This window comes from Eptatretus burgeri, chromosome 7 (genome assembly GCF_056783735.1).
Source record: "Eptatretus burgeri isolate ZD-2024b chromosome 7, Ebu_testis_v1, whole genome shotgun sequence".
Classification (NCBI taxonomy): Eukaryota; Metazoa; Chordata; class Myxini; order Myxiniformes; family Myxinidae; genus Eptatretus; species Eptatretus burgeri.
In genome coordinates this window covers 40,555,566-40,582,990 of record NC_140967.1, presented here as the reverse complement: position 1 = coordinate 40,582,990, position 27,425 = coordinate 40,555,566, and the positions used below count along the sequence as shown (strand labels likewise).

At 43.9% G+C, this 27,425-nt stretch overlaps 1 protein-coding gene and 1 pseudogene across 2 annotated transcripts; one reads left to right on the top strand and one right to left on the bottom strand.

Moving 5' to 3' along the window:
* The first annotated feature begins 6,932 nt into the window (after positions 1-6,932).
* Positions 6,933-26,964, top strand: VSX2 (visual system homeobox 2). 2 transcript variants are annotated; one of them, XM_085888112.1, is made up of 5 exons: positions 6,933-8,423; positions 9,821-9,884; positions 10,001-10,124; positions 17,059-17,239; positions 26,101-26,964. In XM_085888112.1, the coding sequence occupies exons 1-5, from the start codon at positions 7,982-7,984 to the stop codon at positions 26,286-26,288; spliced, it is 999 nt and encodes a 332-aa protein (XP_085744238.1). In that variant the 5' UTR covers positions 6,933-7,981; the 3' UTR covers positions 26,289-26,964. The 2 variants fall into 2 exon arrangements, with proteins under 2 accessions (XP_085744238.1, XP_085744237.1); XM_085888111.1 differs by having other exon boundaries at positions 9,986-10,124.
* Positions 11,627-13,221, bottom strand: LOC147023087 (uncharacterized; annotated as a pseudogene).
* Positions 26,965-27,425: the final 461 nt, after the last annotated feature.

The following is a 27,425-nucleotide window of genomic DNA, read 5'->3' as shown; positions in this document are numbered from 1 at the left end:
TAATATAATATAATTAAAAGGCTGCCGCTCAACGATTTAAATCATAACTACACTAGAAATCGAAGTGTCAACATCACCGTCATGCCGAAGAAAAAGAAAAAAACCCCAAAAAACATGGAGTCTGGAACACTAACGGGTTCCTCCTGTGTGAAGCCCATTTTTATATACCAATTCCCCTAAACGCTGCCAATACGCCATTATACGGTAGCTGTAAGTTAGTAACACGTTCAGTAAGTTCTGTGGTACACGTCAAATACGTGTACATACATCAATATGCCTTGGAGACACGTTACTCATAGGTTCAAATCACGTTACTCATAGGTTAGAAATAAGTTTCGGGTAAGCTAAACATTACCTCGACGTGTTTCGACTTATGAGTAACTTACAAGTAACGTGTGTCGACGTGTGCCAACGATCGCATAGCGTGCCTACAACTTATGGCCAGCATATGCGGAACGAGTGAATCATACGCTCGCATACGTCTAAAAATTTTGAGCATGCTTAAAATTTGTCGACGTGCTCGGCGTACTATGACGTATACCAGCGTGCTTCAGCGTGCTCTTAACGAATACAAAACTTACCCATAACGTATTCGACGTGTGCCAGCGTATTCGGAAAAATTTTCATACGTCGGCATACGCTGGCTAAAACGTCAAGGTGTGACTGGGCCTTGCCACTTCGATGTCTAGTGCGGTTATGGTTTTAATCGTCTTGCGGCAGCCTTTTAATAGCCTACGCTACGTGATCGTCGGTGATACGCTGCTGCGCTATGCATACGTTAGACTATCATTGGGCATAGGTTGTGAACGCCAACAACACGCTCAGCATTTGTTGGTACAAGTTATCTGTATGTTATCGAAACGTTCTGTATACGTTACTAATATGTTATGCATACGTCCAACTCATTATGAATACTCCAAAAACTGAAAAAAACATCAATAGTTCAGTGTACGCCAGCGTTTTACATACATTTTGATACGTTGCCATACGCTGGCTAAAACGTCAAGGTGTGACAGCGGCTTAAGATACGGGATGAAACTTTGCCACCACGGCACCCATACCAGGCATGGCAAGTCCACATACCCCGTGAGAGTCCATACAGATCCAAACCTACCCATATGTACCACGTCCGTGTTTGCTGTATACGTACCTCTAACTGTCGACTGTACATCCCGATCAGGACATTAACTGTACTGTATAGCTCGGTAAGTGTCTTAAGCCCTCCAACGGAATGCCTGGCTTGGCAAGTGTTTACCAATTTCCGTCGCGACAACTATTCACCCAGAAACGCCCATGCAATTTCCGAATTGGACAAATCAACACTATTTTGGGGAGTCAGCACTGCTGATACTTTCAAATCTGGAGCTTACATTTTGTAATAATGGTTAATTTAAGAGATTCTCTTGGTTATTCATATGCACAAAATAAATAAAGCCACGGACGCTGGTGTCTCCAGGCGTTTAAAAGCATTGCAATGTACCCAGCCCTTTATAGTTATGACTAGACGACTCGTGAACCCGTGACGGGTTCCCGTTGTGACAGCGGTTGATTAAATAAATAATTTCAAGAAAAAAAGAAAAAAAAGATAGCTCCAGCGAACTATATCGCTGAGGTTGTTTGCTTTGGTCAAATTCTCCCAAAGAGTACTTGATTGAATCGGCAGTTGATTTCTAAAAAATTTTTTCGTTGCCAGATTTGAACAAAACTTGATACTGCACACCGCAGGCGAATGGTGAGTAAGGTGGCACCAAAATTTTTGCACCATCGTGTACTGTTTTGGCTATATTTCAGGAAACATATAAACATATAAACATACATACATACATACATACATACATACATACATACATATAAGATGAGAGTTTTAGTAATATATTGATGAACATGTATTCGATAATATGAGTGAGGAAAAGTGAAAAAAAACTTTATCGTTAAGAAATCGTTGCGGCCTGTTCCAAGTCAAGGCATGGTTGAGCAGGCCAAAAAACATGGGAGCTTCAAACCCCAGCAAGGTTACCCAGGAAACGCCTTAATACCCCAGACAGCAAGGTGGCCGAGCATCGCCTGATGAAGGATATAATTAAATAAGGCCGTTGATTATCTTCAAAAGGGGTGTTTTAATTAACCCAAGCACCCAATTTTCACTTTGCACTTCCTTGGAGTTTTCTTGGTATGCATGCAAAGTTTCAGGTATGCTCGGTTTTTATTGTTTTGGAGGGGACACACACACACACACACACACACACACACACACACACACACACACACACACACACACACACACACACACACACACACACACACACACACACACACACACACACACACACACACACACACACACACACACACAGCCTTTTATTAGTCCAGACGAATAAACATTGTGCTCTCTGTGTGCTCTCTTAAGGATGTCATGAACCTGGCTTATTTTCATTTATTGGTCAAGGTCCAATAATAAGATTGAAATACAGACTTTTCCTATTCCACGTGGGACTTTTCCGACTCCACGTGGAACTTTTCCTCTTCCACGTGGCGCTTTTCCTCTTTCACGTGGGGTTTTTCCTATTCCACGTGGCACTTTTCCTATTCCACGTGGCACTTTTCCTATTCCACGTGGCACTTTTCCTATTCCACGTGGCACTTTTCCTATTCCACGTGGCACTTTTCCTATTCCACGTGGCACTTTTCCTATTCCACGTGGCACTTTTCCTATTCCACGTGGCACTTTTCCTATTCCACGTGGGACTTTTCCGACTCCACGTGGCACTTTTCCTATTCCACGTGGCGCTTTTCCTATTCCACGTGGCGCTTTTCCTATTCCACGTGCGACTTTTCCTATTCTACGTGGGAGTTTTCCTATTCCACGTGGTACTTTTTCTATTCCACGTGGGACTTCTCCTCTTCCTAATTCATACTGAAGGGTCTTAAGGGTTTAAAGGGTGTTAATGTTTCAAGGGTATAAAGGGTCTTTATAGGTCCAAAGGGTATAAAAAGTTTAAAATGGTATAAAAGGTCTAAAGGCATGTTCCAATTGTCCTTAATTAATAGACATAGTCAAGATCCAATAATAAGTAATTAATCGACGGACTCGCAGTCCAACTTACGTTCAACCAGTACATAATTAATAGATATACCCACAAGGGTCGACTAAGATTTCACCTCAACGACAGTTCACCCTCCACAAGTGTTTTTCAGTTTTATATACAGTACAGTACTGTATAGACATTTGCAGATATCAAATGAGTCGATTGAAAATTGATGATTTTTTGATGATGATGAAATGAAAATTGATGAAAAATTGAAAAACATTTTTGATGAAAATTGATGACCGCAAAACAATAGTCTTTCCAACTTGTCACTACCTCTACCAAGTGGTGAAGTTTTGTGAAGATAAGAGTAAGAATGTGACCTGAAGGTGATTGACGTACAAACAAGCAGACAGAATAATAGACTAGATGCAAGACCAACCAACATACTTGTGAATCTTCGATTTCGTAAGTAACAAATGGACAGACAGACAGACAGGGGTGAAAACAACCTTCGTCCACCTTCGGGGGAGAAGGTAACTAAAAACTGTGTTTTCTCTATATGCACCGTATGTATGTATGTATGTATGTATGTGTACGTTCCTTTTGCGAGTTCCAAGATGGCCATGCGACGCCTTCACAGTTGTGTGCATATTGATGGGCTGACCCTCTATCCAGTCAGTATAACAGAGATCAATGAGACTAACCAGTTGAAAGAATGTGTGTTACGTAAGACACACTGACTGTTGATTACTGCTGTGGTGTTGAGTTCTTGAAGAAATCCTTCCATAGTTAAAGCAGTTATTTCATAGTTATATCGTTTAGTTTAACTGTCCAAAGTCGGTGTTGATAGATCTGCGGTTTTGGGAGGATAGTGAAAAAAAATGACTGCATATATATATATATATATATATATATATATATATATATATATATATATATATATATATATATATATATATATATATATATATATATATATATATAATCTCGACTCCTTCCATGCTGAAGCATACTCTTCAAGCTGAAGAAGCTGCATAAAGCAACCATGAAAGGCTACCCAAAATTGAAACAGCAAAAGGCTTACCTTGGATAGCCTTTCATACATACATTCATACATATTGTTGCGGAAATGGCCCTTAGTATGCTACTAAATATAGGATTAGCTCAGATCCCCCATTAAATGCATGTTCAGCCAGGCTGTTCGGTGAAATGGACGTTGCATGTGTGTCGGGAGGTGTCACAGGCTGTTATTTGTTTGTGCAGTGGTGGTGTATCGAGAGCTCCTTCTTCTTCCTTCCTCTCTCCGGGTGAGACTCCACCTAGCGCTGAGAGGGAGAGTGGCCAAAAAGAGGAAGTGAAACCATGGGGAGGAGCCAGTCGGTTTTGGAAGCGAGCGAACGAAGGAGAGACTGGTGATTCTGCCGGGAGAGAAACTGGACCTGGGCGCGCCGGGTCTGCCTTCTGTGGCCTGGAGAAGCGAGCCAGGGCTGAAGGAAAGGCAGGGAAAGGACTGCAGGAGGTCTGTCTGCCCTCAGCTGGATGAGAGACGACTGGTGGGAGTCGTGATCTGCTGTGTAGGGGATGGCTGTGTCTGTCTGCGATCTGCTTCGTAAAGGAGGCCTGGTGAACAGGCCAGGCCTGGACTTGAATGCTGGACCTTGTGAGAAAGCAGCTGGAGCCCACCGTCGATCTGGCGGTCTTGTGCCGTCAACCTTACGCGGGGTCAGAGCGCGCGGAGGCCGCGTGCGGTGCGACAAAGGAGGGCGAGCGCCATCTTGCCACGCAGCATGCTCGAGCTTGGGGGCTCGAATCCGTGGACATCCGCTTGTTACGAGCAACATTCGTGCTTTTGACACTTTCTTCTCGTCCATGAAACATCACCAAGTACTCTGTCTTGTCTGCATGCTGTCTATGTCTTGCCTGCATGTTGTTTAAGGTATATCTCGGTAGGGACCCCCTCAAAACCCGTAATCCATATCCCCCTAGTTAAGAACGGGTTATAGATTGATAAAAACCATTGTCGTGAATATTTTGCTTGTGTTGTGTTCCTCGAGGTTCTCCAATAAATCTGGCTGATCCGTATGAAGTTGCCGCTTTGGATTAATTCGTGTCGCGTCGAGGAACGATCCGTTCGATTGGTATATAAAACCAAAATGGTTACAGACTGGCAGAAAACGCTCGGCATCTGACAAAACCAGTCTGTAACCGGGGTCTATTTCCCCAACTGGTAAGGTCTAGGGGTACGTTGGTATCGCGATTGAAGACGCGTGACCCAAGGCCTGTGCCGAGCCAGCCGGCGTTAAAAACCCCGGAGACGGCGGTGGTGAGAGTGGCGCCAAGAGTCGGGTGAGAATCCCGCCACCCTAGATCCGCAAAAAATATTATGTATATATATATATATATATATATATATGTGTGTGTGTGTGTGTATATATATATATATATATATATATATATATATATATATATATATATATATATATATATATATATATATATATATATATATATATATATATATATATAATATATATATATATTCGATGAAATGCTGCTTATAAAGATAAAGTGATTGAATTTCTCATCATACAAACTGAATGTAATATGTAATAGTTCAGGACATTTAAAACTTAATCTACTTCTGTGTTGAGCTTCCCAACGAAGGTGAGATTAAACATACAGGCAATAAAGAGCATGGAATTCATTCCACAAGTCACACTTATCCAACATGAACGTTCACGTAGATAATCTCGGACAATCGGCTTGGATGCAGATTCCACAAAAGCTTGTACATACGAGAGCTTTTCACGGAAATATTTAATGAAATGGAATGCGTATTAGTTACCTTTGTGTTTATGTGAGGTCAGAAGACATTCATGCAAAAAACAGAAAACGGTATACAATATGAAAGATAACCAGACTTTTTTTTATTTATTCATGTGTGGCCTTGTGGCTACTTGGCTGCATCATTTTCTGGGGGCATGGCTGTGCCACTGACGCAATGCCTGTATTACGAGTAACCTGGTACTCATTTCATCAACCTTGGTAGGATGACAAACTGAGTCAACCCACCTAATGTTAATTCAACGCACCATTAAGTGAAAAGAGCTCCACCCCAGGATCTTAAGCCAGCCGCCACAACAGGTAGCCAACACCAGGCTGACTACATGGCATAATGGTTAGTATCTGCTCTAAGTCTGGGAGGCCGGTGGTTCCAACCTTGTCCGAGGCATATCAAAGACTTAAAAAAAAATGGTATGTGGTGTTTCCTTGCTTGACACTCAGCATTTAAAAGGATAGAACATTGACAAGCAACGCTGGGAAGGCAATGGCAAACCACCCAGTATAACCCTTGCTTATTGCAGAAACGTGATGTCTGCCCTCCCCACTTGGAGGATACATAATATGTGGACAACAGTGGCTCACAATCATGGATGAAGATCACATGACGTTGAAACGTTGGACACCTATACTTCGTGGTATCTTCACTTTTGGAAAAAGTAAAAAGATGACGTATTTCCCTGATATGACAATCGAATAGGCTGGCGTAAATGGAAGTGAGTGGCATGACCAAAAGTGTTTTTATTCTACGTGGGCCGTTCAAAATTTTCGAAAGGGATACTCACAGTAATCCAACACAAGAAGATTTGTTTCTACAATCTACCAGGTGAGCTATAAGCCCCAGGAATAATAACATATAACAGTAATACATAAAAACAGGAGTAATAATAAAATATTATAGAATACAATTTCAATCATCACAAAACATAACTTTTGATGTTTTAGGAATCGTATCGAAGTTCTGCAGCAATCACGTCACAAGCTGTCATCCTGTTTTCATGATCTGCATCTGACAATTCACATCTTGGTTTCATGTATTATTTGTATTATCTGAAAAAAAAAACCAGAAGAAAGCAGAATAAATACGTGGCATAAACAAATGTTGCATAAGCAGCTAAAACCGTGGCCTGGGACTTATGACTCACCCTGTACTAGGTCCCATTTTGGGTGTAGTGGGATGAGGAATAGATCTGTGTAATATGAAAGTTAAACGTTGAACGATTTTTGAAATATCACGTACACAAGTTAAGTTAAAGAGATGGTTGCCATGGCAACATAATGGAGCCAATCACAGCCATTATCTAATTTTGGGTTGAGATTATGTCATGAGGAATAGATATCTGCAACATGAAAGCTAAATGTGCAACGGTTTTGAAATAGCGCGTACACAAAAGTACGTTGGGCAGATGATCGGTCGGTCGGTCGGTAGGACTGAGCTAATTTTAATGTCCCGTCTCTGATTTTGGCGGAGAGGTGGAGTACAAAAATAGTTTTCACGTAATGATAAGATTTAATTCCAACAACTTTCATTTCTTGACTTTTGTTTTATTTATTTTATCGTTCGTAATTTTTTTTATTTTTGTTTGTAGTTATCGAAGGCTTATTGAGGAGCTTGTACTTGTATCACGTGCAGAATAAAGGCATTAGGAGATACCAGTGTACTTAAACATGAATTAAAAGGACATTACTAAACGATGGACAAACATAATATGTGACATGGGATTTGAACATGGGTTCCCTCCAACATTTGCCAGAGGTTCCAATGAGAACATGAACAAGCCCACCGAGGACTTCATGATACCTCACTGACTTTAGGATCAACTTTCATTTCTTAAATTAAGAGCCTTACTCCTCATGGAGTCTGCTTGCCACGAGGTGAAATGAAACCTTTCCTTGAACAAAGTTACCGTTAAACTTTTGAAACACGTGAGGTGGGTGCGTGTAGGCAGTGGGGAGGAGGGAGGGATGATTGGCATAAGGGCAGCACAGGATTCGCAGGATTCTCAAAACCGGCCCATGCAGGAGGGCTTAAAGTTCTTGGACCGGTGGGATGCGCCCGATTAAAGGACAATCTCGGAAATAGGACACCTGGTTGCAGAGTTCCTGTGCAGATGACCACCATTGTAGCTAAGATGACTGAGCATGGCAGCCAGCTGGGTGAAGAAAGGAGCATCCGGCACGCACTGGTGCACAGTCGGACAACTAGCCGGGGCTACCACTCACCAAGACCTCGAGATTGGCAAAACACCACAGGAGCTCTCACTGCATCGGCGTCACGCCGCTCCACAGGTTTTGCCATCCAGGAGATACTGGGACTAAATCACGAGTCATCTGAACTACACAGCAAGCAAGTATCCTGTGATCATAAAGCCGGGACAACTCATGGCTTATTTAGGCCAGCAGGTGCTTTCTCTGCAAGATATGAACATCCCGGTCTCTTTTTGGACACCATGCAGCCTTACAAAGCCGTGGTGCATACCCCTCTCACCATTACTCGAGCACCGCCTCTCTCCGACCCAGCACCTACTAACTCAGCATCCCAGGACTCTGCAGGTTAGATCAATCTTGGGTCCAACTTTAAAAGCTGTAGTTGACTCAACCTTTTTCAATTTGCTTGTTTGCATGACCCTTTCTCGAACCTTTATAGCATCTGAGGTTGGGGATACATGAGCAATTTTTTTTTATGGGCAATTCAAGTTAACAACAAAAAATTGACAATTGAATTGCTGTTTCTAAATGTGCAACAAATACACGGGAAAAATTGACAGATATGTTGAACAATGTTAATGTGGCACTTGTTTGTACAATGTTCGACGTAGAAATCCTAAAATCGCTCTATATCGACACATTTACAAAAATTGTTCCAATTTCTATCGCAGATGTTGAAAGTGTGTAGCAGAGAGTGTTTGTACATGCTGCTCTCCTGAGTTGTAGTATGCTGTCTTTAAGAAAGTGCTTATACAGAAAAAAACAAAAATCATGTGCACTCACCGGTTTATTTTCAGATATTATTCATCTCCCGCCAAAATACTAAGTGCGGAGGTTCTCTAATTTGTCTTTCACCTCTGCGGGTGATTTTTCAAAAATATTTTCTAATTCCCTATATTGGCCTTTTTTTTTTTTGCAGTCTGTATATTCTGCACAACTAAAATCCCACAAACAGGGCTGGCAGGATAGTGTAGAGGTATGCGCACTCATATTTTAGCTGTCTCACCTGGATTCAAACATCGACCTGGCTATAAACTGTCATCCTGGTGTTCCTCATGCAGGGCAATACATCAATGTATGCACCGTCCCTTGGAATGGAAGGACGTTAAGCCGGAAGACGATAGTCGTTGATGGGTGATAGATCCCTCGGTGTATTTCCTGAAGAGTGGCTAGACAGTTCGTGAAAGTCGAAGTATAGTTGTGGTGTTATTTGTAGTAGTATGCTGTATACATTTTCTATCAGCAGAAAAAAAAGAATGATTAATTGGAAAGTTTCCGAATGCATGCAATCGTCTCCAATCGTACTTCCATTTAGCAAAGAGCAAAATCAAGTAATGAGCAAAGGCAATATCACTGGTTGAACACGCACAGGCATACAAAAAATTGTCAACCGAATTGTTTAATATAGAGCAGTGGTCTATTGTACCAAGTCGATTGCCAATTGAAAATTTGTTGACAAGTCAAATTGTCAATTAGTGCCACATGGGCAACTTTCCCGTCGATTTAAGTTGCCAAGAAGACGTTGCATTAAAAGATTGTGAGTGTATCTCTGGCTGAAATGAATAATTCTGACTTCGGATTATTTTGGAAAATTGTTTATTTTATTTTGATTCGTTTGTGACGTCACATTTGTTTTCAACAAACTTTGGCGAACCGCATCCCAACATTTTAAACCTGTTGGTACATTTGAGCGTGTCTATCAAATTTTGAAGCCTCACACTTGTTGCTTCGGAACCTTTCAGAACCGGATTATTCTATCACGACTACAGTGGGGAACAGCAAGAAAAGCAAGAAGCGACGACACAGGTGATGGCTTTAAAAGTGCAGAATATTTCTAGAGTTTGATGCAAACAAACTTTTTGAAACATTTAAGAAAACGTTTGGGTGAAATGTCATAAAGTATACAGTGCTTCCTCTTTCAGAACTATCTTCACCTCCCATCAGTTGGATGAGCTTGAAAAAGCTTTCAACGAAGCACATTACCCGGATGTGTATGCCCGAGAGTCTCTCGCAACAAAAACAGAACTTCCCGAAGACAGAATACAGGTAGGTGTGTTTGCCTTGATGGCATTTACGGTCATTGTTGCGAAAGAGAAAGGAGATTTGCAATAATTTTGTGTATCTAAATATAATTTCATAGAATTCTCATCATATATTCACCTTGTTAAAAAAAAAAATAGAGCCTGGTGTTGGCTTCAAGGTTAGGATGGTGGCTTGGGATCCTCGGGGTCCTGAGTTCGAGCCCCGTTTACCACTGAATTAACATTAGGGACGTTGACTCAACCTGTTATCCTTCTGAGGTCGGCAAAATGAGCACCAGTATACTGATAATTATCCCTGCAGGGTCGAAGGTGACGAAAGGGTTGGCGTCAGGAAGGGCATCCGGCCGTAAAAAAAACATTGTCACAAGAAAAGAGTACCATGATTGGAGCCTGCAAAAAACTGACCCCTGCTCAGGGAAAAAGGCTTTAAAATGGTGTGATGATTCACATTGTTAAAAAAAAGTAATAGGAGCAGCTCTTTATTGAGCAAATTGTTGACATTTTGAACTTTGTTCCAGCGATTGAATACGACACTGCCGACGTAGATCTATTCATGAGCCGGGAGTGGGTGTACAATCCTGCGGGTCAAATTCGCAATTGTGGGTAAGGGTGTGCCATGGCACCGTTATGCCCAAAATGTGCCTCATCAAAACATCAATCGTAGGAATGGCCAAGTGGATTAGCTCTTGTGGTCATAATTGTTAAATGACCCCACGTGACGGTCACACTTGTACCACAGGCATGCATAGAATAATGCGCAAAGCAAGTCCAGTTTAAAAAAAATAAAACACAACCCAGATACTTCATGAAACTTTTCTTCTTCTTTCGACTGCTTCCGTTCAGGGTCGCCACAGCGGATCATCCGTTATGATTTGGCACAGGTTTTACGCCGAATGCCCTTCCTGACGCAACCCTGGTCGCCTCTTACGACACAGGGATATGGTACACCTATTTTAACCGGGGTATACACCGGCCCAGTATACTGGTACTCACTTCGCCGACCTCAGAAGGATGACAGGCTGAGTCAACCTCCTGGTGTGTGTATATATATATGTGTGCATCAAATGCCCGCTTTTTTGCGAGTTTGAAAAACATAACAGCGATAAGACAGATGTGTTCGAATACATGAATAAACATTTCCCTTTTTTTTTTTTTTTTAGAATTTTCGGACATCATCTTGGGGGTCCACATCGGGGTCAAAGTTCAGGCACGCAGCTCCTGCGCATTTTTCAGAACAAGCGTTATTTTTCACTGTATAGTGATCAAAACTTGTATCTGGTGGTAAAATAATTCTGACATACAGTATTGATGTACTGCTCCTTTGGTGATGTTCCAGTGATATAGAGCCAATCAAATTTTCCGGGAAATTTGCCAGAGAAGCGGGAAACTGGTGATTTTCCCAGAAAAAAAACAACAAAATTGTAACAAATGCCTCAGTTCTGTCAAATTCACGGCTTTATTACCCAGAATTATGTGTATTCATATCAAGGTACTGATGTACTCATATAATATCATTAATGATCGAGTTTCAAGCGTTTCCGGAGGTTCGGATTCTCTTTCCTGTCATTCTCAGTGACTTGTTGCACATTCTGAAAGTGTTCTTCAGACCTCGCTGCACCGAGACAGTCCGTTCCGAGTTTTACTCGATGTTCAGCCGCATCATTAGTTACATTGAGTGCTTTGGTTTTAGATTTTGAATCCACATAGGCTGGAAGTGTTGCCCACTCACTCACTTCATACGTTGAGACTGAATCGTCCAGTTCAAGTTCTCGGAACACAAACCAAGAATCAACCTAGACAAAGTCAGATAGGCTAGATGTCAAGTGAATGTCCTTGGGGAAGTGAGGCTTTCTGAAGTCTGTACCAAAGCGCCCAGTAGGCAATAGTCCAAGTTCCTCTCTATCAGGCTTGACAGAGACGATACGGTCAGCCAGTCGACGCTTCTCTGCACTTGGAACATCCTCACTGAATAAGGCTAAGGGCACAAACTCAGCTGTTAAGTACCAAAGATGAGGATGCAGAGCTTTGATAGCAGATGCAGAAACCCCGGGGTCCACAGATCCATAGCGTATGAGATCTTTATACAGACACAAATCGTTGTATGGCGCATCAAGAGCTCTCGGGCAAGAGTGCCACCATTTGAAATAAATCAGTGTTGCAAAGTGGCAGAATCTTATTATATTGGGTACCTAGTGTCGTGTTGTGATTACTGCAGTAGGAGGTAGAGTAGAAATTTGAGTTTCTAACATAGCAATCTTTAGACAATAAATGACCTTTGCCATCCATCGGGCATGGTGCATTGCTCCAGGAAACCGGAAGTCCACTTGTGGTCCGTACTGACCAAGATACATCTCCACTAATTTAGCGAACTCTCCATAGTCATTTCGCTGGTAGGACTGTATGGTCGCAGTGACATTCAGTACTCCTGCTCTCCAGTCATGTATGAGGGCTGAATTCTCCTCGCTGAATTTATCATGATCTAAAGTTTTCAAACTTATTTCAACGCTGTGGGGTACAGCTTCGAAATCTGGAAAAAAACTGATATCCGGCGACTTCGATGCTTCAATTTTGAGATCAGTAAAAACGTGTCCAATGATTAATTCACCAATGTGATGGCGGCAAGCTGACCAAAACAAGGGTTTATCCAACGCTTGTTGAATATCTATGCAAGCTGCACCTTTATGGCCCGTATTGTCCGAGGTAGTATCAAACACCATATTAATCACATTGTTTACACATCCCCAAGACTGTAGCTGTTCCAATACCATCGTACTTACAATCTCACCAGCGCCACATGCATCACCAGTGTGGTAGAACGGTGTTCCCAGGAGTTTGATATCTGTTGAATCCCCTACAGCTATTGCAAGTCGTTCTGTCCCCTTTCTGTTCTGCCCTTCAAGTGGTTTCATTATTTTACCGTCCCAGTGAATAGAGGCTTTTGAAGGTGGAATCCAATGCTCTTTTATATCTTTCACGATTTCTTCATTAACAAACTGTCGAGCCCTATCAGCGCTAGAATAGGAAGTACTTATTTCCTTCACATCACCAGAGCACCCAGCAACCAAAGTTTCCGTAAACTGGGCCTGGTCTGCTGGCGTCATTCCTAGTCTTGTGGCCGGTGATACTAGGCGTGGACTGCTGAGGATATTTGGGGGAACATGGATTGTCGTTCCAGTTCGACTCCTTCTATGTCTACTTATGTTCACAATATCATTTGTCCTGTGACCAGTATCAGAAGTTGATGATGGATGTAGTTCAACATCAGTATCAGTATCTTCTTGATCCTCATCTGTGCTGCTACCAAACTCAACCGTGTGGAATAGTTTATTCACTTCTTCAGTTGATTTTCTAGCTCTTACTTTGGACAACTTTGCTTCTTCACGGATTTTCTCCATCTTCTTCTTTAAAATATTGTCCTTACATCCGAAACTCGCCACACGGTCACTCATCATAGATTGTGGGAAGGCTTTATCCTCTTCATTTGTAATCAGTTGCTCTACATTTTTCGGCCATAAAACGAATGTTGTTTTCAAATCTTCTCATTCCTTATCTATCCTTTCCAGTTCCAGACGAGCATCTTGATTTCGGTATTTCTCGTAGCTTAGCATTGGTACTAACTAATTTAATTATTTTGTCAGATACACTTTTAGGTGCGATCATTGGGATATGTCCTTTTTCATAAAAAGGTTCTAATTTTCCAAGTACTATTTTCACGATAGCGGCTTTTGTGTAATTATGATTGCATGCAAGTTCCTGATGATACTTGAAGCATCGGATGACTTGTTCCTTTGTTGGTAATCTCATCCCTGTGATATTCGCGTCCTCTGCAACAATCTTTCCTCTGAATCCGAAGACTAGGCTGTCTCGCCTAGTTTCCATGTGAGATTCCTTTCTGAAAGATATAATGATTAGTAATAGTGAGGTTTCACCTATTCACACCAGTACGAAGGACAAAGTACGAGAGCGTGCCAGCATCACTCTAGTCCTTTCAACTAACCACTAGAACTGATAATGCAGGCAGTGTTTCTGCACTCATCACTCAGCTGTATGCAATAATTATCACCAGAGAAGTCAAATCATCTCGGAAAATCGTCCAAACTTTTACATTCATGATCTGCCACGTGTCAAATTCTCCGGGAAAACACAATTTCCGGGGAAAAAAATACCATTTCCGGAAAACTGTGCCAACAAATTACAAGCCAACCGTGTTACAAACATCACCCAAGGAGCAGTAAGTACATTGATATGTCAGAATTATTTCACCACCAGACACAAGTTTTGATCACTATACAGTGAAAAATAACGCTTATTCTGAAAAATGCGCAGGAGCTGCGTGCCTGAACTTTGACCCCGATGTGGACCCCCAAGATGATGACTGAAAATTCTGAAAAAAAAAAGAGAAATGTTTTTTCATGTATTCGAACACATCTCTCCTATCGCCGTTATGTTTTTCAAACTTTCGCAAAAAAGGGGGCATTTGATGCACATATATATATATATATATATATATATATATATATATATATATATATATATATATATATATATATATGAAACACAGTAACCTGCAAGTAAGAGGGTTGGGTTAGGTAGGCTTAATAGGGGTATAAAATATTGTGTCTCGGGGCATGCGATGGCAGTGCACCATCAATTTGAAGCCTTGAAGGGAAAGAGTGTGATTGCACAAACTAATGTCGGTGGTTCATCAAAACGGGAGAAAAGAGGAACAAACGAGTTGAGGTGTGCAGCAAGCTTGGGTTTTGGCAGTTTAACCAGACAGATGGTTCCCAAACAATAGATGTTAGTTCATGTCATTATAAATAATTTATTCTCACACACTGAGCACAGCTATGTACATGACAACTTAATGGATAACTACGCAAGCTCCATTGCAAATGAATGCAAAAACCTGCAACAATTACAAGCTTCATTTCTCTATGTAATCAGTGTGTAGCCTTCGGAAAATCCCGACACGTGTAAGGTATTTCTAATCTGTAAATTCTCTGTTCAACTTCTTATCTTAAAAGTACACTCATAGGAATAGCACATTACAAAGTACTATACCTACCACCCTCTAATAACAACATTAACGTTTCAGCAAAACAGGAAACGTTTCCAATAACAGCAAAGTATAGTGCTCAGTAAATTGGAAATTCCTATTAATTTGGGAAAATGAAACAAAAAAAAAATGAATGAAACAAAACCTTTCCTTTTTTATTTTATTGCTTTTGTACTCCACTTGCAATTTCTTTATTCTTGCAATGTACGAGGGTGTGCTGAAAAGTAATCCCTCCTATTCATTTTCTCCAAAACAGGTCAAGATATTGGAATGAAACAAAGACAGATACTAACATCAATCTTTATTCTACTGTTGTGCATGGTAGAATAAAGATTGATGGGGTTGGCTGAGGACAGAGGGGGTTGGAGGAGTATCATGGTCAAGGCAGGGCAGAAGCGTGGTGCCATCGGACCTCACCCCTTATAAAAGGTAAGAGGAGGAGAAGAATTGCACACTGTATTTATTTCTCAACATCATCACCACTGCGGTCCACACATTTCTGCCAACGTTCAAGTCGTTCATTGATGCCGTCAGGATGGAACTGTGCATCCTATTGACATAATCGTCAAAAGAAAAATGTTTTCCATGAAGGTGTTCCTCAAATCTGGGGAAGAAAAGAAAATCTGACGGAGCCAAGTTTGGCATGGTTGGTGATCCATTGTGGCGGCACTCCACTGACCGTCTCTTACTCCCTGGATCGTAACGGAGCACCCACCTCTCACCTGCAGTCAATCATTCCAACTCTCATCTCCAGTCACCTCATAGCACTGACAACGTCGTGTTGCCCTCCGCCATATTGACTGAGGGAGCACTGAGACAGTGTCAAAATCACAAAACTTCACAACCAGTGACGGGAAGAACTAATGCGCAGACTGCGCTTTGTTACATTCAAATATATTTACCTGTTTTGGAGAAGAACAATAGGATTACTTTTCAACATGCCCATATATATATATATATATATATATATATATATATATATATATATATATATATATATATATATATATATATATATATATATATATATACACAATACATGACAATATAGTGTGTCTGATTAATTATGACTTCGCACATTATAGAGCAGGCAGGAGTTTTCTGTATTCTCGCAAGGTCGAACCAACTGCGAGTACAACCAGAGTTATTGCTGATCACATCATGGAATTATCTAAATGTCCACATGTAACTACATATTAGTATTATCATCATTGTTTAGCCAATGCACACTGGAATGGCATTCAGTTGAGTATTCATCTTATTGGTTGCATCATTTCTGAGTTGCGGTGACAATACCCTCTATAATTTATATCAGGAATTTGGAATCAGGGTGTCAACAACAATCCCCAACTCTCTGCAAAGATGTTGTGTGATTTTTTTAAATGTCCACTCCAAACCGATGCTGCAAACAGACGATGCACTGATTGATGCAACTTTTTGCCTGTGAAGCACCAGTATGAGGGTCTTTTAGTATATGAAGTAGTGGTTCATGGAAGAGCTAGAACACTATATGGACCAGAACATAACAGAACAAGAAGAGTTGTGTGGAAAGGCGGGATGGGGGTGAAACCTACCAACAACGAGGTATTAAAGGACACGGAAAGACCCTTGGAGGAAGAATGAGATCAAGGTGGGGAGAGGAGGAAAAATGGGGTGAGCGAACAAGTTGATTACATGCTCAAATACAACAAGAGGATGAAGGGAAAACGGGGGATTAAACTGAAATGGAGGCAGGTTGGGAATTAAACTCAGACTATAGACAGCGCAAAGACAAGTATGCTACCTCTGAGCTTACCTGCCAATAAGATTGAGCATTATGATACAGTAAAACAGCACTTTCTCCTGAGGAACTAAGCCGAACTGCTATGTCCACCTGTAGGTTTGGTTCCAAAACCGGCGTGCAAAGTGGCGTAAACTGGAGAAGTGTTGGGGCCGAAGCAGCGTCATGGCAGAGTACGGCCTATATGGGGCTATGGTGCGTCACTCGATTCCCTTGCCTGAATGCATCCTCAAGTCGGCCAAAGAAGGTCTCATGGAGTCCTGCGCACCTTGGCTGCTGGGTGAGGTTGTGAAGTTGTATGATAAACGAGTACAAGGTTATTCCAAGATATGAAGGAGTGATTCCTTTTCATACATGACTGCTATGGAAATCATTGTCCTTTGTGGAAGGGGGTGGGGTCGGGTCAAGACTGAAGGGTTCTTTATTGTAAGGTAGGATGATATAAGGACCTTCTTAGTGCAATACCATCCTTTCCATTGAGTTATTGTGTTGTTGAAAGAACGTCCCTCAGAAAAATTTCCTTAAACAAAGAATTTACAAAAAGCGAGGATTTCAATACAATCAAATTCCTTCCAAAAATTGTTAATAACAGACACAAAATTATGACTAATACTAATTGTTAATCCCATACGAATTACTGATCACACGTATTGCCTGTTTATTATCTATCTATAATTCCAGCAGTGTGTGTGTGTGTGTGTGTCTGTCTGTCTGTCTGTGACCGCTGTTTCTCGACAACCACCGGTCCGATCTGATTGAAACTTGCCAGGAATATTGCCGGGGACCCGCTGATGTGCCTTTTCAAGGTTTGATATTAATCGGACAAGCGGTTCCCAAGTTACGGCCATTTATCTGTCGACCAATGGCAAGACACTGTGCTATGACATCACAATTAATGCTAATTTATTTATTTATGTTTCATTTTTTAATTTTTTTTTTGCACGATTGACGGTCTGATCTGATTGAAACTTGCCAGCAATATTGCTGGGGACTCGCAGATGTGTCTTTTCGAGGTTTGATATTAATCGGACGAGCGGTTCCCAAGTTACGGCCATTTATCTGTCGACCAATATCTGTGAGAGAGATAAGAGGGGGACGGGAGAGGGGGGGATGAGTGTGGGAGCGAGAGAGGGGCGAGAGAGGAGGGGGGAGAGAGGGGGGGAGAGAGAGGGCTGCATATACTGGCACTCACCTACGGGCCCCCCCCTACGGGCCCGTACTCGTCTTAATCAACACCGATTATGATCAAATTGGGCCATATTTGACACAAAAGTTGTAGAAGAAGGAATGATGCAATGGCATAAATCGGAAATCATAACTGCTGCTTGATAAATAGGAGCATATAATTTGCCTCCCCTTTCAATGTTCCATAAAAATTTAGACCATGTTCAATGTCATTGTATCCTGTTTCAAATGCAATATTAAATGCTGCTTGGCCCTTTTTTAATACATTCACAAGGCTCAACTATTTTCCATAATAAAGCTCATAACTTGGGTATTTTTTTATTTTTCCTGTGAATGTTTTGTAATGATTGATGCAAGCTTTCATTATTTTTATTGCTCAATTAAACTGATAAGGTTAAGTTAATGAGTTGTAGATCAGGTAAAAGCATGATGAGTGAAACTGCACCTCAGTCCCAGAAGCAGAAAACTGTCATTAAATTACACAGCGCGAACGAGGCAACGATGCAGTGGAGTTGGACCTCTCGAGACAGCGTCATGCAGTTAAACAAGTCACACTTAATAAAGTGCACAATCGAAACAGTTTCCAGTTTTTCAATTGTAGGTGGATCTCAGAGATTGTCATTCAACGCTTTCATCAGCAAAACACTTCCATTATGATTCTCTGGCACAAGCTCCCGCTATATAAGGTGCATAAAAGTTATCAGCCCCTGTTGGCCTTAGTCCGAAATGGGGGCTTATGGATTTGGTTTCAGATTTCGTGTCCGTGCGTGCGTGCATCTACAACCATATCTCGGACATGTATGGACCTATTTTATTTGTACTTGGCACACAGGCAACACATGATGGTGTTCATATGCACATCATTTTGTTTCGTGATGCGATCAAAGATGGCCGACTGGCGGCCATTTTAGTTGTAAAAAAGCCGATGTTAAACACATCCTCAACCATTACTCAGACAAGCATTTAATGATCTTGTTCAAACATGGTAAACAGATTTTTTTTTTAAATGATGGCTTACATAAGCATGTCATTTCTTTTCGAGATCAGATCCGAGATCGCTGATTGGCGGCCATTTAAGTTGTAAAAAACCCGATGTTGAACACGTCCTCAAGCATTTCTTGGACATGCATTTACCGATGTTGTTCAAACTTGGCAAACAGATAATTAATTATTGAGGATTACATAAGCATGTCATTTTTTTTTCCGAGATCAGATCCAAGATTGCCGACTGGCGGCCATTTTGTTACTTAAATGTATCCCCAACCATTTCTCGGACATGCATGGTCCGATGTTATACAAACTTGGCACCAGCACAGTACACGATGGCATACACTTGCACCTAACTATATTTTGCGATCTGATCAAAGATGGCCGACTGGTGACAATTTTAGTTGTAAATAAATATGGGCTCGCCCATTAAGTACGTGCAGCAAAATTACTAAAACAACGGTGGCTGCAACATTTTATGTCTTTTTTCCTTGCTTATTAATCATTTAGTTTTATCATGTTGTGAAAGAAGTGGCATTTATAATCGCAGTTCCTCATTATATACAACTACTCTATATTACTTGTACTGAACGTCGTGGCACAGCACACCCAAGTTCAAAATGAACCCATCCAATGTGGAAAAGTTATAAAGGGTTATCAAGTGCCAGATGTTCATGCCATTTCTGTCAAAATTACCAGTGGGTAATATCCTTGCGAAATGGAATACAGCCAAATTAAGTAGCAATGATGAAATGGAAGTTTTCTTTTCCAGTTTGTTCCTCCACATTACATGCAGTGCTTGGTGCCACTAATGTAGGGGCCATGCCAGCTCTTCCTGATATGCATTGCAACTTCCGATCACTGCTGTCTCTATATGTGAGGTGACTCTCTCTCCTATCTCTACGAGGTATTGACCAGGAAAGGTCTTTAGCTCTCATAATAAATGTCTGTGTGTGTGTTTCCTTCATAACTCCAAAATCTTGAAAACTCGCAGCCTGAAACTTTGCATGCATAGTCTGTCTCTGTCTCTCTCGTGCAGCCTATGGCTGCTGGTTGCATCATTGGTTGGGACGCGGCTATGCCGCTGATGCAGTGTCCCCCTTACCAGTACACTGGTGCTAATTTTGCCGACCTTGGAAGGATGACAGGCTGAGTCAACCTCCTGGTTTATTTTTAATTCAGCGGCCAACAGGGCTTGAACTCAGGACCCTAGGATCCCAAGCCGCCACCCTAACCACTAAGCCAACACCAGGCTTTGCATGCATGCAAGGGAACTCCAAGTGAGTGCATGAGTGAAAGTTTGGTGTTTGGGTTAATGTAAACATCCCCTTTGAAGATAATTAATGACCTTATTTAAATGTCCTTTATCAAGGTGTCATCCTTGGTCACTTCGCTGGGGTCTTAATTCGCCTTTTTTTTTTTGACCTGCTTAACAATGCCCAGACTTGTCACAGGTCACTATGGTTTCTTAACGATAAAGTATTTTTTCTTCACTTTCCTTGCTCATATCAAATGCCTGATCATCATACCTATAAATCGCTGGATACATTGCAATGCTTATAAACGCCCAGACGCCAGTGGCACAAAGACGCTTCGCTTTATTTAATTTCCACAGAGGTGATAACCTCTATTAAAATTTAAACTGCGGAATTGACCTTAGCAGCAGTAACGGCTGATAAAAAAAAGTGTTCATTTGCCCAATTTGGCTATTGTTTGACATTCCGGGCATCTCTAGGAAGTGTTTAATATGACTGATCGGTGATTGGCAATCGCTTGAAAAGCCCGCTGTTCCTTATCAACTGTTTCTTCAGTGCTTGCTTGAGTGGTTAAAGCACTTGGTGAGTGCTGTTGGCAAGCCATAGCCATACACGACAAAAGTACCTGCACTGTCTTCAGAAGTTATTAAGGGCAGAGTGGTTTCCAAAACCCAAGCTCATTGCAGATGCTACAGGGAATGTAATGGCAGAAGAAGGAACAGCAGGTGGGAACTCATTCATTGCTTACACCTACTGTTCATTCTGAGAATGGAGTATTGTGTGTTCACGAACAACTGTGGAACTTGCTGTGAATCCACTTTCTATCCATCCATCCATTTCTGTTTGTGCTCGCTCCCCCATCCCTCCTTCTTCTCTCTCTTCTCCCTCTCTCACCCCTCTTCCAACTTTCTTGAAGTGATAAACAATGGGTGGTGGTGATAAGTTCCCAATGGTGGTTGTGTTGTGGTTTGGAGGTGGTTATGTTGTGCTGTGGTGTTTTGAGCCCGGAGTGTCGGGGAGTATGTGGTTTGGGCAGATGGGCACTATTTTGGCGTTCGGAACTGCTGCTGGGTTCGACTCCGCAGTTTGAATTTTGAGATTCGGCTCGGGTTGAGAGATTATGTGGCTTATCGCATTTTGGTTGTAAAACATGTGCTGAAATTAAATAAAGGCACAAAACACTGGCATCTCTGGGCATTTATAAGCATTGCAGCAAGAGCGTAATGGGCTCCAGGGTCTTTTGGCCAAAGCTGGGTTACGGGGTTTGGACTGTGGGGTTGGGCTTCGCGGTGGGTCAAAATGCTGGAGCGGGTGTTCATTTTTCCAGTTCACACATTATTTGGCACTCCAGGCATCTCCAGGTAGTGTTTGACCCCCTCGGAGAGATCCAGTTCCATAGCGGGTAAACAGAGTGGCAGCCGTAGTTCGAGTCGCATATGTCAAGGAAAGCCCATGTTATAATCACTTTAAAAATAGGGTGCGCTGTTTGAAAGTGACGGGTGGTTTTGCTATCCTGTTTGAACGTGCTGTCTTAATGTACCCAATTTCGTTCAATCCTGCACCAACACTGGCAGACGGGACAATCCCCCACCCCACCCCGTTTCTCCTCAAGTCCCCTCCCAAACTTGCTCCCACTCCCTCCTCACACCCCCTATCTCCCAGAGTGTATTGCTACTTGTGGTGAAGTATCGCTCTCTCCCCCCCCAATCACTCTCACTCCCATCCCCCCCTCTCTCTTGCTCCCCTCCCCCCTCTCTTGTCTCTCGCTCCCCTCCCTGCTCTCTTCTCTCTCGCTGCCCTCCCTCCTCTCTCGCTCCCCTCCCTCCTCTCTTCTCTCTCGCTCCCCTCCCCCTCCCTTCTCTCTCGCTCCACTCCCCCTCTCTTCTCTCTCGCTCCCCTCCCCTCTCTTCTCTCTCGCTCCCCTCCCCCTCTCTCTCGCTCCCCTCCCCCTCTCTTGCTCCCCTCCCCCTCTCTTCTCTCTCGCTCCCCTCCCCCTCTCTTCTCTCTCGCTCCCCTCCCCTCTCTTCTCTCTCCCCTCCCCCTCTCTTCTCTCTCGCTCCGCTTCTCTTCTCTCTCCTCCCTCCCCCTCTCTTCTCTCTCCTCCCTCCCCTCCTCCCTCTCTTTCTCCTCCTCCCCTCCCCTCCCCTCTCTCTCTCTCCTCCCTCCCCTCCACCCTCCCCTCTCTTTTCTCTCACTCCCCTCCCCCTCTCTTCTCTCTCACTCCCCTCCCCCTCTCTTCTCTCTCGCTCCCCTCCCCCCTCTCTTCTCTCCCTTGCTCCCCTCCCCCTCTCTTCTCTCTCCTCCCTCCCTTCTCCCTCCCTCCTCTCTTCTCTCTCCTCCCTCCCCCTCTCTTCTCTCTCGCTCCCCTCCCCCTCTCTTCTCTCCCTTGCTCCCCTCCCCTCTCTTCTCTCTCCTCCCTCCCCCTCTCTTCTCTCTCCTCCCTCCCCCTCTCTTCTCTCTCCTCCCTCCCCCTCTCTTCTCCCTCCCCCCTCCCCCTCTCTTCTCCCTCCCTCCTCTCTTCTCTCTCCTCCCTCCCCCCTCTCTTCTCTCTCCTCCCTCCCCCTCTCTTCTCTCTCCTCCCTCCCCCTCTCTTCTCTCTCCTCCCTCCCCCTCTCTTCTCTCTCCTCCCTCCCTCTCTTCTCTCTCCTCCCTCCCCCTCTCTTCTCTCCCCCTCCCCCTCTCTTCTCTCCCCCTCCCCTCTCTTCTCTCCTCCCTCCCCCTCTCTCTCCTCCCTCCCCTCTCTCTCTCCTCCCTCCCCCTCTCTCTCTCCTCCCTCCCTCTCTCTCCTCCCTCCCCTCCCCTCTCTCCCCTCCATCTCCTCCTTCCCCCTCTCTCTCCTCCTCCCCTCTCTCTCCCACCTCCCCCTCTCTTCTCCCTCCCCCTCTCTTCTCTCTCCTCCCTCCCCCTCTCTTCTCCCTCCCCCTCTCTTCTCTCTCCTCCCTCCCCCTCTCTTCTCTCTCCTCCCTCCCCCTCTCTTCTCCCTCCCCTCTCTTTTCTCTCACTCCCTCCCCCTCTCTTCTCTCTCACTCCCCTCCCCCTCTCTTGCTCCCCTCCCCCTCTCTTCTCTCCCTTGCTCCCCTCCCCTCTCTTCTCTCTCTCCTCCCTCCCTTCTCCCTCCCTCCTCTCTTCTCTCTCCTCCCTCCCCCTCTCTTCTCTCTCTCCTCCCTCCCCCTATCTTCTGCCTCTCTCTTCTCCCTCCCCCTCTCTTCTCTCTCCTCCCTCCCCCTCTCTCTCCCCTCCCCTCTCTTCTCTCTCCTCCCTCCTCCTCTCTCTCTCCTCCCTCCCCCTCTCTCTCTCCTCCCTCCCTCCTCTTCCCCCTCTCTCTCCCACCTCCCCCTCTCTTCTCCCTCCCCTCTCTCTTCTCTCTCCTCCCTCCCCCTCTCTTCTCCCTCCCCCTCTCTTCTCCCTCCCCCTCTCTTCTCTCTCCTCCCTCCCCCTCTCTTCTCTCTCCTCCCTCCTCTCTTCTCTCTCCTCCCTCCCCCTCTCTTCTCTCTCCTCCCTCCCCTCTCTCTCCTCCCTCCCCTCCCCCTCTCTCTCCTCCCCTCCTCCTTCCCTCCTCTCTCTCCTCCCTCCCTCTCTTCCCTCTCTCCCTCTCCTCTCTCCCCTCCCCTCCTCCTTCCCCCTCTCTCTCCTCCCTCCCCTCTCTCTCCTCCTCCCTCCCCTCTCTCTCTCCTCCCTCCCCCTCTCTCTCCCCTCCCCTCTCTCTCTCCTCCCTCCCCTCTCTCTCCTCCCTCCCTCCCCCTCTCTCCCTCCCTCCCTCTCCCTCCTTCCCCCTCTCTCTCCTCCCTCCCCTCTCTCTCTCCCTCCCCTCTCTCTCTCTCTCCCTCCCCCTCTCTCTCCCCTCCCCCTCTCTCTCCTCCCACCCCTCTCTCTCCCCTCCCCCTCTCTCTCCTCCCTCCCCTCTCTCTCTCTCTCCCTCCCCCTCTCTCTCCCCCTCCCCCTCTCTCTCCTCCCACCCCTCTCTCTCCCCTCCCCTCTCTCTCTCCTCCCACCCCTCTCTCTCCCCTCCCCCTCCCTCTCCTCCCCTCTCTCTCCTCCCTCCCCCTCTCTCTCCTCCCTCCCCCTCTCTCTCCTCCCTCCCTCTCTCTCCTCCCTCCCCTACCCCCTCCCCTCCCCTCTCTTCTCTCTCGCTCCCCTCCCCCTCTCTTCTCTCTCGCTCCCTCCCCCTCTCTTCTCTCTTGCTCCCCTCCCCCTCTCTTCTCTATCCTCCCTCCCCTCCCTCTCTCTTCTCCCTCCCTCCCTCTCTCTTCTCCCTCCCCTCCCTCTCTCTTCTCTCTCCTCCCTCCCCTCTCTCTCTCTCTCTCCTCCCTCCCTCCCCCTCTCTCTCCTCCCTCCCCCTCCCCTCTCTCTCCTCCCTCCCCTCCCCTCCCTCCCACTCTCTCCTCCCTCCCCCTCTCTCTCTCCTCCCTCCTCTCTCCTCCCTCCCCTTCTTCTCCCCTCCCCCTCTCTCTCCTCCCTCCCTCCCCCTCTCTCTCCTCCCTTCTTTCTCTCTCTCTCTCTCTCTCTCTCTCTCTCTCTCTCTCTCTCTCCCTCCCTCCCTCTCTCTCTCCCTCCCTCAGTCTTCCCCACTCCTTTCTCTCGTGAAGCGATGGGTTTTACTTGCTTGTGGAGAAATAAAACGAGTTCTCTTGATGATCATTCTGCTTTGATAGCACAGGAAGCATTGCATTGTGGACATTCCCAAAAGCATCTTTGCATGTTTTTGCAGTGTTTGTATTTTATATTTTAAATGTACTTATATTTGTAAACAAGACATGCTGTTTGCATTTTAAGATGGGTTTCCACTGCAGAATGCACATGATTGAACAGTTATGCAACAAATGTTTTCGTTAGCCAGTTTCCATATTTCCTTCCTATTGATTTTCCCATTTACAATCAGTAAGTAGATAAAACAAGCTGAATACCATGAATGACCCCGACGTTGAATCAAAGCCGATTACCAAAGGATGTTGATACTTGGGCAGCCGATTACCAGACAATATAAAAAAAATAACAAGAATGAATACCATGAAGATCGGGTGTCAAATAAAAGCCGATTAGTAAATGATGTTGATGATACTTGCGCAGCGGATTACCAAACATAACAAGATGGTGACTATGCGCGACCCCCACCCCTTGTACGTCATGACGCCAATTTCTTCGATAAAATAAATGTAGATACAAATTTCTGTCAGCTTGACCACACAATGTAAGGTGACATTGCAGTTATAGATGACAGAAACACAAATCTCTCCATATCTTAACGAAGACATGTCCAAATGCAGACGTATCCTTTGTGCGTGACTGTTTAAACGGTGAAGACGGACTGACCACGTGCCTGGGCATGGCCGAACTCTATGATTGACAGGAGCGCTGAAGCTCTCGAGCTGTGATTAGTTGCTGATCTCGTGGATGGTCTGACGACCAATCACAGCAATGACGTAAATGTGAGAAGGGTGAGGAGGAGAAAACAATTTGAAAACCCCTCCTCTTGACAGAGTCAAATGTCGGCGTAATAAATTTCCATCATTTGTTCTCATGTGATGTATTATCCATATCAAGGTAGTGACGATTTTTTGGTAGACACCGGATGTAATAATTGTATCATTCCACATTTTAAGCTTCTTACCAGATATGTCAACAAATTTTGGTCTGGCTGTGTTATTAGGAAAATTGAACCTAATGCAGAAGATCGTTTAAAACATTGAGCAATTCCTGGTTCTTCACTTCACAGGCATGCATAAAAAGTCCATGGAGTCACCAAAGAAACAATCGCTTCAACTTGAGAAACGATCATGTGAAGTGATGGATGAGAAGCAGCATGGAGTGTTGGCGACAAGCGATAACATGGTGTACAGGGATGACAGCACTTCGGTCAGAGGAACAAGCGGACTGATCAAGACCCTTCATATCACGATATGAAGACACCAGGCATGGTGGCCAACTTTGTCGGGGCGCAATCGTGGTATTGAATGCCAAATGCTCGGAAAATATTGCACTTCTGCAGGGATTTATGTCGTGCCATTTCGGCTTTTTCAATTGCATTGTGACGTGCATCACATCACATCCCACAATCCTCAACCAACAGCCAGCACCATTGGACTAGATCACAAAATGTTATTTTCTGAATGTCACGACATGAAGCATTTCTTATTTGTCTCTCTTTACGTTACTGGAACCTTGTTGGTAAGGATTGTGCAAACTCTACTGCCCCCATTGCTTCCTGTTTATCTTCAGCAAGAGATGTATTTAGTTGTCCTGCCAGGCCTAATCTCGAGTTTCATAATGTCAATCCATCTGTTATCATAATGCATTTTTCTAACAGATCCAATTAATACTATTGTCCTACTTTTCCAAAAAATTGCATGATGTTGAACCTTGCTGTTGTTTACTTCCAGTTTTTTTCACATGATAAAAGGGTCTGGAAAGGTATTATACTCGTTTCATGAAGTATTTTGCATTTTAATAACATTGTTTTCTTTCATTAAGTAGGTTAATAATACACTTTTAAGACACACACTATCAACAGAAAGTACCAGCACGAAGGGAAGTGAATCCAAAACAAAATAAAACAAGAAAAAGAGCAATCAGAGATTGCAGACCCTTACCAGGACTTGTTTTGTGTAGTGTTTGTGTAGTTTTGTGTGGTATATTTTGTATGGTGTTTGAGTACTGGTGTGTTACATTATTAATAAGAGACATAATAAGAACTGCCACTTTATAACTGCTGGCAGTTATGACCGGATACCAAGACATCCCGCTTTGATCGGACACCTGACCTTGACCCGTGACGTTTATTATTATTCAATTGAATTTAGGATGGGATTAAAATAAATTCAATTCAAATCAAATAGAAGACAAAATAGGTACAGTCCTGGATTGGAGTCATCAGAAGGAACCTGAACAAGCAAAAGCAAAGATGAAATAATCATGAGGAACCTGGATTGGATTCGCATTTCAGTTGCTGCAACTCTGCCCTCAAACCCATCCAAGGCACAGCCAAGTAAACCTTCTTCCAAAAATAATAATAATATTAAAAAAGAACCCAGCTCAAAAAAT

Excerpts from the sequence above, each read along its gene's own strand:
- VSX2 (XM_085888111.1), top strand. The coding sequence starts at position 7,982 with ATGACCACCATTGTAGCTAAGATGACTGAGCATGGCAGCCAGCTGGGT. Across the intron at positions 8,424-9,820 it reads AGCATCCCAGGACTCTGCAG|AACCGGATTATTCTATCACG; the intron begins GTTAGATCAATC and ends GGAACCTTTCAG. Across the intron at positions 17,240-26,100 it reads CTGCGCACCTTGGCTGCTGG|GCATGCATAAAAAGTCCATG; the intron begins GTGAGGTTGTGA and ends TTCACTTCACAG.